Genomic DNA, 12,889 nt, shown 5'->3' with positions numbered 1-12,889 from the left:
CGATCTCTTGGGTCCTCGTCATGGTATTTCCCTGTTCCTTTGGTATTGTTGAGGATAAGGGCTTTGTGTCTTTTTCTGCCCGGTAGCCCGGAAATCGTGGGGTTGCTTGGCGTATCGAACTATCGCGGGGAAGACGAGAAATGTCTGGGGAGTGTCAATGTTCATCTGTCATCTGAGTGAATTATTGCTGTAGCTAACTCCCAGCTGAAATTCGAGGTACACATGTATATGCTAAAGCTGTAGGTCGCCATGTGGCTTTTGCATGATATTGAATCACGCTTGTAATTTTACCGCCACGTTAAGTTACTACCCGTGCCATCTGCCGTGAGGGGAAACGCTTTTCACTGACAAACAGAAAATTCTAGTGTCTTGCAGATCATTTGGAGAATGCCACCAGCAAGTCAATGGTAATCCAAGGCCAAGAAGGTTCCTTCGAGATCCGTATCCGGCGCATCAGGATATCTATGTCCGTCTTGGCGGATGCAAAACACGCGTGGCATGCACACCTCGGCTTTCTACCGAAGAGGCTTGACAGGAGTCAGCTTTATCATGCTTTTGTGCGTATGTCAAGATTGATCTGCAAGTGTTTCATAGTGGAAACGCGACTGTGGTGGCAACAGGGTCTTGCTGCTGCCGAACCCTTCGCAGTTCGAGGACAACATTATCCTATGATGCGACACCCAACTTGGTGTTTCCTGCTTGCTTTTGTAACGCAAAGAGGCACTTTCCAAAACAGGGATCGCGTTCTGATTGTATGCCATAATGCTGAGTAGCAAAGGGGCAGTAAATTGTTCTTCTGTGTTGTATTTGCTTGGAACATTCTCAAGACCATGAAATGATGTTTGCCAAGATGAACTGCCGCTTACAGCTTGCCAGGCAAGCACGCCGTTTTCCGGACCAGAAGGGCAGCAGATCGAAAGAAAAAAAAGAAAATTGTTGATGTTTTGCAAGACGTTTTATGGACCAATCGTCTAATATATAGTCAATTGGAGGCAAATGTGCGCATTGTGTAGCATATTGCTATAATTTGTTCCAACGTGCTGCTTTTGCAGATTCAATGCAATCAAGCAGAAAACATTAGTGTAAGGCAAATCAGGGAAAATAGCTAATGAAATCGACAAACTTTCAATTAGTAAGAACAAAATGATTGCGAAATAAGTTTTACAGTCATGCTCATGTATTGTAAATTGGGATGATTGCACTTGATTGCACTTGAACTGGCAGATTCACCAATATCAAGTCACAGGGTAGCGAGCACTTAATGCCAGTGCATCAACAGTTTTGCGTAACTCGGTGGCTGCTTGTGCCAGTGTGTGGCAGTGCGTACCTGGCGGAGCGAACAAGTGAATGCCACTGGCCTCTAGGTATTCACTCCCTGCTAGACTGACTTTAGCTTTCAACCCTGTACGCGTATCCACACAAGTTATTCCCGAGACAAGGCTTTTGACGTTGTAGGTTGACTTGTACCGAATGACTCCTTCGGCAGCGCTGACTTTTGCGCGTTTGCGCGTTGGAAGAGCCTCGTTTCCTGATTGAGTTGTCGCTGACAGGAATAAAAAGGTGATCGCCCACGCCGACATTTGTTCGTCACCTTTCCCCACGAATATTCATCACGACCATCGCTAAGTCGTCCAAGATGTTCAAGCAGCGATCTCACGAGACCCATCACAACACCCACGTCCCGCAGATCAAGGCTAACCCCGGTGAATACACCGTCGCTGTTCTCGGCGACAGCCTCTTCGAGCGCTTCAAGACCACGGGCCGAATGCTGAGCATCAACAAGGACTCGCGTATACTTAACCTCGGCGTTGGCGGCGACAAGATCTTGAATGTGCAGTACCGCATGGATCAAGGTCTCGTGCGTCTTCTGAAGCATCATCAGCCTAACATCAAGACTATGTACATCCACATGGGATCCAACAATCTCAAGAAGCAGGGCCTTCGAAAGAGCGACGCTGATGCCTATGGCGCTGTGGTCAAGCAGTTGCGGAGTGAGTTTCCTGACATGACTGTTGTCATTACTGCGTTGTTCATCCAGCGTGGTTTGGAGCTTGCTGTGATTGAGGATGCGAACGCTAAGCTCAAGGCTATCGCTGATGATCATGGGTGTGCTTTCTTGCCATTTGGGGATGACCAGGAGGGGATCATGAGTGAGGACAATGTTCACTTGAACGAGTTTGGGTATCGCAAGTGAAACGAGATCCTCACCAACGACATGAACAGCCGCTGAGCAGCGCGCACACTCGTCAAATGAATGAGGACACGCAAAACCGGTCGTCTGAGGACTGCCATGTATTTGCATTTTGGCGCCAGCAAGACATCGCCTTTACAGAAGTAAGCAACCTCAATAAGTAACACACCGCAATGAATGGGCTAACTTACAGATGGCGCAGTGTTATACCTGCAGTCTATTGTTCTTTCCTAGCCCCGGCTGTGATATTGTTTACCCACGAAGGTTTGGGTCGCCTTGAAGGAAAGGTCGTTATGGATATGATCTCACTCTATCCGGGTGTAGTGTCGGAAAGGTATCAGACACAATTTCTGTCGTCTATTTGTATCCTAGACTAGAAATCCCATGGCCTCACTCAAATCTCATCCCGTGTGCTCCCCGACCATGTTGTGTCTGCCAAAAGCCCCCGCGAATCCCAGGTAATGATTGACACTGCCTCTGCGAGGTTCACCTTGGAGCCCCAACCAAGCCCATAGCTCCACCCGAGAGATGACTATCAAATAGAAAAACAGCCACTGCTAAATATCCTTAGTTGCCGACAACAGCCAGTAGACTGTTGACGCGGCTGTTGTTCTCCGTATCCATATCATACGGCGGCGGACGCTTCCACAAAAGCTTAACACCCGGCTGGAAGATCATGCAGTGCGAACTCCCCCCGAAGTGAAACATGCCAATCTGCTGCCCCTTCGTAATATGCTGACCCTTATCAACAATAAACTCACAACCCGAAACCTCCGCCATACCAATAAATACAATAGCCATAAGCCCAATCGTAGGATTATCAGCCTGAATCCAGATAATACCCCGCGTAGCCACAGCACTGATATAAGGCTGCGAGTAATTCGGCGCCGCGGGATCAGGATCATCCGGATTACCCGCCAATCCCTCAAAGTAGTTCTCGCTGTAGTAGGAACCGGGAACAAGCTCAATGTCGATGACGTTACCGCTAACGGGGGCGTGCCAGCGATGATAGCTCTTTGCGCTGAGGAAGGCTTGGTAGACTGTCCCGTCGATGAGTTTGTGCGTATTGGGGTTGGAGTTGAGCATTCTGTCGAGGGAGTAGGGCTGGGATTTGAGCCAGAATTGATCGTGGAGCTTCACGTGCTCTGCGACTTGGAGGGGAGCGGATTCGCAGGCGTTGGTGATGACGAGGGTTGGGTCGGGGTACTCTGGGGTTGGAGGGGCGTCGTCTGGACAGGTGATGGGGCGCATACCATCTTGGAACTCTCTAGTGAAGAAATCGTCCCAGGATTTGTAGCCGTAGTACTTTTCGGCTGGGTTGCAGATGAAGATCTTGTCAAAGGTTGGGCCGCCCTCCTCACCAGTGTTGGCTACAGTGGCAAGCATATGCAGCGCATCTTTGGACAGCCAACCCTCTAAGCCAGACTGAGACCCAGAAGATCCCAAGAAAGAGCCCCAAGAGTCAAGAATACCTTTGAACGAGGCATTGACCTCAGGCAAAAGCCAGAATTCATACCCAGCGATAGTGCCCATAGGCCAATCAAGAACAGCATTGATAGGAAACCCAATCATGCCCATCGCAGTAGGAGGATCCTGCTTATCAAAGAACGGCGGTGCAGATTGAATGATGAGGCTGAGGACATCGATAAACTCATCGAAGGTTTTGAGAGCTGGTTCACCAATGGGATCATAGTGCTTAGAAGACTGGGTAAACATGTCATTCGCAAGAGTCTTGAGGTAGGGGTTGTCATTGACGAGCTTCTGAAAAGCTATGATCTTGGGGTTGGGATCAAGAGAAGCAAAGTTCCTTCTTTTGGTCTGTTGAAGCTTGGATGCGATCCAGTTTTGGATCGCTGGGCGTTGGTTGGGGAGCCATTTGCCGATGGGGCGGTGGGCTGTGACTGGGAGAGAGGCCATGCTGGACGGTGCAGTATGCGATGATAGTTGAGGTGTGTTGAAGAAGGGAATATTGATGGAGCAAGTTCGACGGCTTTGACTTTATACATAATGGTCTTCAAAATGGGAGGCATGCCGAGCTGAAAGAAGATGCGGAGTCTCTTACGGATCAAAACCAGCCGACGTGACACGGAAATCTGCACCACCAATGATATCCACGTACGACCAAGACATACATCGCTCAGCCCGCCACAATTCCAAGAGACCTGCCCAAAGGGCTCAGCGGCATAGAAACTGCCGTCATATATGCACTCACTTGCAGATAATTACATCACGGATCCGAATACTCCACTGAGTACGTAGATAGTAAAGGGCTGTGTTTGCATGTGAATACTTGTACCGCATGTTGTCTGAGACATGAAGAGGAAAGGGTCGACACCTTGGCTGATATCACATATCGCGGGGTAGTTGACTGCCGTTTTCGTTTGCGTTGTACAAACAAATGGTGGTATGTGATACTGTCGCAAGAATGGACGAGGAGGGAGGCTTGGTGAGAGGTGATTGAGGCATTGGATGAGGACGAACTGGGAGACTGGAGCACAGGACGTTGCAACGGGGGTAGAAAGACACAAACATGGCCTTTTGATCTGTTAAAGGCAAGGATTATACAGTTGTGCTCCGTCCGACAATGCATTGATACAGATTGGGCAGCCATCGCTCTCCATCACACTAGGCACGGCACGCAAATGGTCACATTTTAGAGCGCCTTGAAGATCTTGCCTTCTGTCGCCAAGACTGTCAAAATATTCATGCAAACCTGAAAAATGTTTGACCATTTTAAGCAAGAGAATAGTTACTCAGTGCTAAAATTCCAGTTTACAGTTCGTCTCGTTTTCTGATTGGGTACACAAGAAGCGACCTGATACTGAAGACGTCGAATCCGATCTTATCGCACTAGATACCGTAAATTCTCACCAAATACATCACCGCTAGACGAGCTTGCGTTTTTCACAAGCTATTGCAAGTCTCATACCCTTATAACAGAACACCTTTCCTCACAGAGGTCTGGTCTTCACAGAGCCAAAAACAGCATCTATAGAGTTTAATTCTTCCATTCCGCTCTATTTATTTAGAAGAATAACTCACCTAAACTATAGCAGGTGGTGCGGACGCTAGTCGTGATGTATCTGGTCAATATTTACTGGTAGGCTGGAAAAAATAAGTTATAAACACCACATCGCGCTATCGTGAGCTATCGAATTTCCAAGCCAATAGCGCCGTCTCGGAGATTACCAAAAGTCTTCAGTAAAGGAGTCTTAAATACAGCTGAGCCCCTAAAATGTTTATTCGAATCCCCATCCGCTCGTTTCTCAATTCTGCGCTTCGACGCCATTTCGCTCTTTAATTCGCTCTTTGTAAACATGATGTTGCTCAAGTATTCAGCTGCCGTTGCAGCTTTTGCCCTCTGCGGGCATGCTAGCGCTGGGCCTTGCAAGCCGATTACTCGTACTACGAGCTCGGGCTTGGAGACTTCCGGTACTGCCACGACCGAGATTTCTTCAACTGTGACGAACGCGCTCTCGATTGAGACTTCGGCGACAGTCGAGACGTCTTCGGCTGCCACTTCAGTTGAGAGCTCGGCGACTACCTTCTTGTCTGAGACTTCAAGCACGACTGGTGATTCTTCCACTTTATTTACCTCGACTACCGAGACCGCGACGCTTGGCGCAACCACTACCGAGTTTGCTTCTACGACCGCCGATATCTCTACAACAGCCACCACGACGACTTCTGCTGCTCCGGTGTGCGAGTTTACGGGAGAATACACCAACTATATCAAGAACCCGTCTTTCGATAATCTAGACGCCAACGGAAACCCCACCGCCGACCCGTGGATCATACTCGGTGTCTCAACTCTGTCAACCCAGTTCCCCAGAACAGGAGCCCGCTCTATGTCAGTCCCCAATCCACCGGCTTGAAACCGAAGATACTAACAGATCTCAGGGAATATTCATACCCCGACACTTCAATCAGCGGAAGTTCATCCATCCTCCAAGAACTAACCAACACCGTCGCTGGCCACGAATACGTCTTTAAATTCCACTGGGCTCTTGTTCAGGGACAGCCTCTTGAGGCGGACGAATGTAGATTCGGTACATTTGCTGGTGGGGGAGGGGCGAACAGGTTGTTTATTGCTGTTGATGGTGATCAGGCAATTTCGCAGTTTCAGTACTATGAACAGGAGTATCGTATTACTGCTGAGAATAATGATCAGAGGTTGTCGATTGGGTTCTTCTGTACGAGCCAGCAGCCTTCGGGGGGAACGGTCAAGGTTCAGATTGATGATGTTTCGGTTTATGACTACTATGAGGGCTGCGAAAGTCCCTGAGTGGAAGTCGTATGACTGGAGCTGTGTGTATACCATCGTAAGACATTTTTCACCATATAAATGGTTCATAGCTAAGAATTTAGTAATAATTTACAACTTGGTTTGAGTCTTGAGATCCATGACATCCCTCAAGTCCTTAATCTCAGTATCAGGCCGATGCGAAGTTGGTTTCGCAACCCGTCCTCCATAAGCCCATTCCTTCCTCAATCCCGACTCACGACCTTCCAGTGCATCAGCGATATAATTTCCGATAATAGGGAACATTTTGAACGCGTGTCCAGAATCACCAGTTGCGAGAAGAAGAGCGTGGTGCTTGGGATGGCGATCGATGAGCCAGTGTGCATCGGGTGAATCAGTACACCAACAAACACGAGCATCGAGGAGGGGCCGGTCGGAGAATTGAGGCATGACGGTGTTGATGAATCTTCTAATAGCGACTTCGGCTTCGTGGGGGATACCATCTTGGGGGTGATCGCTTGAGTAGCGGGGGATAGAGTAGTTTGTTGTTTTGCCGTTTGCGTCGACAAAAGTGCCTTTTTGGTACTGATAGCCCGGGTTGTTATCGCATATCTTGATCAGCTCTGCTCCCAAGTCAGCGATCCTATTCAAAACAGCCATTCGAAGGATGACCTACTTGTATCGGGATCTGGTTCAAACATGAACCCAAGTTCATAGTTATCAATCACAGGGACTCCCTTCCACTCAGCAGCTTCTTCATCAGTAAGCTGAATATGGCCCAAAGTCCAGCACTTCGACCATAACTGCTGCGACAACTCGGGCAATAGTTGTGGTGATGCAGCGCCTGTGCTCAGGATGTAGTGATCTGCGTGAAGAACCTCATCAGAGGCGACGCGGATTCCAGTCATCGAACCATAAGCATCAAGCTCAAGGCCGGTCATTGTACCGCCCAGACCTGACACGAATTTGACGCCCATGTGCTCAGACTTGAATGCCCATTTCTCGAGGGCTTTTCGAGCGTGGACCCATCCGCCGAGACTGTTGTAAAGACCCTTCCAGTTCTCGATCCCGACTGCATTCTTGAGTTGCGGAACACGTTTGACAATCTCATCTCTGCCACTGATGAGCTCTAGATTATCAGCCTTTCCCGCCTTCTTGAGGTTCTCGTAAGACTTCTCGAGGAAAGACTCGGCTTTCTTGTCGCCTGTCGTAGTTGTGATACGTCCCTGCTTTTGTGAGCCCAAATTACAAAAACGGTCATCAAGACCAATAACTTACGGTCTCGAAAAATACATCATGCCATTCGGGGTCTCTCCAAGCGTCGAGTGCTTCAAGAGCAAGGCGCGTGTAAAGTGGTTCGTCGTATTCAGTACGCATGACCTTGTTCAAGTCATGGCCGGCAGAGTCTAGGCTCGGCCATGGGTGGCGGTCGATGCAAGTGATGTTGGTATAGCCACGCTTAGCTAGATGATAGGCAGTGCTGATACCGAATGTGCCCCTAGAAGTAGAGGATTAGCCTTGGTGGTTTATTAGTGGGGACTGAAACTTACGCTCCGATGATGAGGATGGACGAGTCCTTGTTTAGAGCCGCTACCGAAAGAGCCATGCTAATGATGCTTGAGATAACTGAGTTCCGACTAAGCTGTAAAGATGAAAGATAGGGTTCGAAAACAAAAAGGTGCTATCAGGCGCTCAAGCTGGTCGTTTTATTAGCGACATGACGTCCGTAACCGGAGCTGATCTGATATCTTATGACAAACCAAGGCTGGACCTTCCCTCACTCAATTACCCCGCAACAACCTCAGTCTATCATTCCCAAGTGGCAACCTTTGATCAATAGCTAAAAACTGTCAAGATAAGGTAGGGTAGCAATTAATTCTCCTTTAACCCCGAAGCTAAGGACCTGATGATCCGGGCCAATCAGAACTTAGATCAAATGATATCATCGCTTGGACCTTCTTCTTGCATGAGGGGCTTGATAAACTAACATTTGCCGAAATCCGGGGAGGGGAGTAGCATCGAATGTGACATTACTCGCGATAAGACAAAGTTATAAAATGCCAAGGGTTTCGCGCCAAGAAAGAAATGCATCCCTCATTCTCGTGTCAGTTCATTCGTTGGGCATTTGTTTGTGACTGAGACCGCCATCATGGCACCCAAAGTGGAATACGCGGATAATCTTGGGCCTTCAAGGCAAGAAGATGGCACCATTGAAGGCACGTCAGAAGAAATCATCGACAATCCTGATAAAGCTACTGCTTTTGCCATCAGCGGTATAGATGAGCACTACGACATTGACTCGGACAATTCTCCCCAGCCTGAAGTCAGAGCCAATGTTCCCAATGTCGATGATCCTTCTATGCCAGTCAACACGCTCCGTGCGTGGACGCTAGGCCTTCTGTTCACTATCCTCGGCACTGGAATCAACCAGTTTTTCTCAATGAGATATCCCAGTATCACCATCTCGTCGCTCGTCGCGCAATTAGTCGCCTACCCAGCCGGACGAGCCCTTGCACACACCCTCCCCATCATGAAAATCACACTCCTCGGGAAAGAAATTGCACTCAACCCCGATCATCACTTCAACATAAAAGAACATGCCCTCATCACAATCATGTCAAACCTCTCTTTCGGGCCATCTTGGGCAACGGATATCATCCAAGCACAAGTTGCACCTGCGTTCTTGGGGTTAAAGACTCCAGTTGGGTATCAGTTTTTACTCGCGCTTACGATGCAGCTTTTTGGGCTTGGAATGGCGGGTATGGCGTATAGGTTTATCGTTGAGCCGCCGCATATGGTTTGGCCGTCGACGCTGGCTAATGCGGCGCTGTTTCAGACGTTGCATGGGAGGGCGAATCCAAAGGCTGATGGCTGGAGGATATCGAGGTATCGGTTCTTCGTTTATGTCTTTGCGGGCGGTTGGCTATGGGTAAGTAATCTACTCCTCGTCTGGTCCTGACGCTGATAATATTTTAGTACTGGCTGCCTGGGTTTCTCTTCACTGGACTGAGTACCTTTGCCTTCATCTGCTGGGCTGCGCCAAGTAAGTCAACTGCTAAACCAACTCTCCCCTTGTTGACTGACTTCTGATAGACAACATCATCGTTAACAACCTCTTCGGCATGTCAACCGGCCTAGCCTATCTCCCCACCACATTTGACTGGTCCCAAATCGCCTACAATGGCTCTCCCCTCGTCGTCCCCTTCTGGGCACAAGCCAACGTCTTCGCTGGCTGGGTCATCCTCTTCGCCTTCGTCACACCAATTCTGTACTACACAAACACTTGGTACACAGCGTACCTACCATTTTCTGGAGGTGACATCTACGATAACACTGGCAGTGTCTTCAACGCCTCGCGCGTCGTTGATCGTCATGGAAACTTCTCACCACAAGATTACAAGGACTACAGTCCTATCTTTATGCCCGTCACTTTCGCTTTGAGTTACGGCATTTCTTTCGCGACGATGACTTGTGTCCCGACGTATATCTTCCTGAATTACTGGAAGCAGATCGTCGGCGCCTTCAACCCGCAGCGGAAGAAAGATATTCATGCTCGGTTGATTGAGAGATACCCTGATGCTCCATGGTGGTGGTACGCCGCATTGACCGCTATCGTGCTTGGTCTCACCATCATGGTACAAGAAGTGTACGACACTCAAATGCCCGTTTGGGGTGTCTTCCTCGCTTTCGGTCTCGCTGCCTTTTATCTCATCCCCACAGGGAGTGTTTACGCCGTCGCAAATCTCAACAGCAACGTCCTTACAGTCCTCGGCGAGATCATTTCAGGATATGCCATTCCCGGAAAGCCTGTTGTCATGCTCATCTTCAAGTTCTACGCATACACTGGGCTCAGCCAAGCGATGATCTTTGCCTCGGACATGAAACTCGGGTTGTACATGAAGATTCCTCGTCGAACCCTCTTTGTCGCACAGTTGACCGCCTGTATCGTTGGATCTCTGACCCAGAACGCCGTTGTGCTGTGGATGCTGCACCACGTCAAGGACATTTGCGAGAGCGACCAACCCAACAAGTACACTTGTCCTCAAGGTCGCGTCAACTTCTCATCGAGCATCGTGTGGGGAGCCGTCGGTCCCGCCCGTCTGTACAGCGTGGGTAAAATCTACTCTGGATTGTTACACCTGTTCTGGCTTGGAGCACTTTTGCCAGTAGTAACTTTTCTCCTCAAAAAGAAGTACCCCAACAGCAAATTGCTACGCAACCTTCACTGGCCTCTCTTCTTCGCTGGCACTGGAAATGTGCCTCCCGCTACTGGTATCAACTACAGTTCTGCGTTTGCAGTCTCGTTCATTTTCAACAAGTGGATTCGTGGAAAGTACCCACATTGGTGGGCCAAGGTCAGTCTGCCATAAACTTCTGTCAACGATCAGCATAGCTAACATGATACAGTACAACTATGTTCTGTCCGCGGCGCTGGACTCTGGTCTTGCCATTTCTGCCATCGTGATTTTCTTCGCCCTCGTGTTTCCGGGCGTTAGTCTTAGCTGGTGGGGAAATAATGTTCAGGGAACGACAGCGGATGGTATGGGTACTCCCTGGAGGAAGCTGGGCACCAATGAGACGTTCGGGCCCTCGTCTTGGAATTAAGGCGTTGCTTGAAGATGGACTATGTGCTTGGGTGTTTGTATTGTTATTTCATAGTTAGTGGCAGGATCATTTGCGTTGGTAAACATAACAACACTTTGAGCCTCTAGACGAAGTGACAAGAAGACCGAGGTGAATCCCCCACGGGCTTAATAGACTCTAGAACTAATCCCTTCTGGCGCATAAGCATGGGGGTCAGATGTTGTCTCGCCGCTTGGCTTTTGAACATTACCCAATCACATAATTTTCGGTCAAACACGACGAGTACACCAACGCTAGGGTCAACTAAGGTGCTTCCTCGCGTGTCTTGGTAGGGTCGTCTAGTCCAAGCTATCCGAGTCAACCATGTATAAGAGACTTGAGATGATCAGATCAATGGATGGATAAAGTCGCTCAACCTGCTTTCTTCTCCATAGTTGCTCTTACGGCAGAAGCGGCATTATAAACGATGGTATCTTTGAACATTCTCAAAGCGTTGTATGACTTCGTCGACTAAGTCAGATATAAGGAGACAACTAACAGCTCTATTAGGCCTTGTTTCAACTCGGCACAGAGCATCTTACCCCTTTTGCCAGCCACGCATCCAGCCACGCCAAAGCTGACCGGCGAGCCCTGCATCCAAGTCGATTGAGTGTGGAAAATCACCGAAGATTGTGTTGATCCTCTCTACTCCTGGCCAATAATCGACAACGAGACCTATGAGACATTACCAGTCCCTCATCTTCGAGGTTTTGGACATTTTGGCGGGACCACCGTCGACTTCAACATCTACCTCCCCGAAAGTGGATGGAAGGGTCGCTTCTTCCAAGTCGTCTATCCACTACAGAACTCAACTGCATCTGATCGAGAGATTTTGCTTTGGAGCAGATAGCGAAGGGCTTACTGTTCGTGCTTCTGATGAAGGTCGCACGGGATCACTACAAGCCCAAGAACAATAAGATCCATGTGTATATCTCTGGAGGTAGCGGTGGATCTCTTATTACTGTTGGAGCGATGGAGAGAAGGCCAGTGGCTTGATGTTGCGAAAGTTGGAGTTTTAGAGTGGTGGTTCTTGTCTGGGCATAGTGTTCTCTTTTATGACAACATCCGGCTCAATTAAACTGTCCACTCGCTACTTAATAGCATGGACCAGAAAATCCTGTCACTGTTACAGGATAGGCGCTTGCTAATTGGTACAATGTGCAGGCGGTCCGGCCACACCTGAGGCTGCAGCTAAGCAGCTAAAAGCGCCACAGCGGCTATAAATTTGCATATTGCTTACTCAATGCTTTGTTTTAACCAATCAATATGTATCAGGCTGTGATGGTAAACGAAGAGGGGTCAATGTTCCTATTTAAGTAACGCCAAGCTGGAGTTAGGACTTTTTAATCCCTACGCTTAACATGATGTCTGGCACTGCTCCATAATATATATGCCTTATTAGACACAACGCGTCATGCAGTCAGCAGATAAAAATAGTTTATATTGTTATCCTACTGCTATAAATAACTACAGCGCCTATGAGATGTTATTCAAAGCATCTTTATAAAACAGCAGTTCGTCCCATACACCAGCGCGTATACTGTTCAATCCCTTCTATTTCTACATCTACTTTAGAACCTGTCTCTTGGCCCCCTTTCCCTTCAAATTTCCTTCGCAGATCCCGACATGCCTGTCTCACCACAATGGAGCCTAGATGTCACAGCGAACTCCGCCCTCTCGGTTTCTCGTGGCATCATTCACGCAGCAACAAGCGATAATATCCAACCTCTGGCTCTACTAGCTTGTGAAAAGTTTGGTTGCACAATTGCCATGTGCCATGAGACATGTCGTAAAATTGAAACCTCGGTTCTCCCCACCGATAAACCAGCCCC

At 48.6% G+C, this 12,889-nt stretch overlaps 5 protein-coding genes across 5 annotated transcripts; 3 read left to right on the top strand and 2 right to left on the bottom strand.

Annotated features, from left to right (window-relative positions):
• Positions 1–1,636: 1,636 nt before the first annotated feature.
• On the top strand, positions 1,637–2,194 carry J7337_012950 (uncharacterized protein; the record flags this gene model as incomplete). Its single annotated transcript, XM_044830447.1, has 1 exon — positions 1,637–2,194. One exon carries the CDS (start codon positions 1,637–1,639, stop codon positions 2,192–2,194), a length of 558 nt encoding a protein of 185 aa, XP_044675363.1.
• Positions 2,195–2,758: 564 nt separating this feature from the next.
• J7337_012949 (uncharacterized protein) lies at positions 2,759–4,108 on the bottom strand (the record flags this gene model as incomplete). The annotated part of the gene is made up of 1 exon (XM_044830446.1): positions 2,759–4,108. One exon carries the CDS (start codon positions 4,106–4,108, stop codon positions 2,759–2,761), a length of 1,350 nt encoding a protein of 449 aa, XP_044675362.1.
• Positions 4,109–5,508: 1,400 nt separating this feature from the next.
• J7337_012948 (uncharacterized protein) lies at positions 5,509–6,476 on the top strand (the record flags this gene model as incomplete). The annotated part of the gene is made up of 2 exons (XM_044830445.1): positions 5,509–6,041; positions 6,092–6,476. 2 exons carry the CDS (start codon positions 5,509–5,511, stop codon positions 6,474–6,476), a joined length of 918 nt encoding a protein of 305 aa, XP_044675361.1.
• A 90-nt stretch (positions 6,477–6,566) lies between these two features.
• J7337_012947 (uncharacterized protein) lies at positions 6,567–8,040 on the bottom strand (the record flags this gene model as incomplete). The annotated part of the gene is made up of 4 exons (XM_044830444.1): positions 6,567–7,057; positions 7,111–7,660; positions 7,713–7,932; positions 7,985–8,040. 4 exons carry the CDS (start codon positions 8,038–8,040, stop codon positions 6,567–6,569), a joined length of 1,317 nt encoding a protein of 438 aa, XP_044675360.1.
• Positions 8,041–8,583: 543 nt separating this feature from the next.
• Positions 8,584–11,039, top strand: J7337_012946 (uncharacterized protein; the record flags this gene model as incomplete). Its single annotated transcript, XM_044830443.1, has 4 exons — positions 8,584–9,363; positions 9,411–9,477; positions 9,528–10,789; positions 10,842–11,039. 4 exons carry the CDS (start codon positions 8,584–8,586, stop codon positions 11,037–11,039), a joined length of 2,307 nt encoding a protein of 768 aa, XP_044675359.1.
• Between the last annotated feature and the right edge of the window lie 1,850 nt (positions 11,040–12,889).

Source organism: Fusarium musae, chromosome 10 (assembly GCF_019915245.1).
Source record: "Fusarium musae strain F31 chromosome 10, whole genome shotgun sequence".
NCBI classification, from domain to species: domain Eukaryota; kingdom Fungi; phylum Ascomycota; class Sordariomycetes; order Hypocreales; family Nectriaceae; genus Fusarium; species Fusarium musae.
This window is presented reverse-complemented; position numbering and strand designations above follow the sequence as displayed.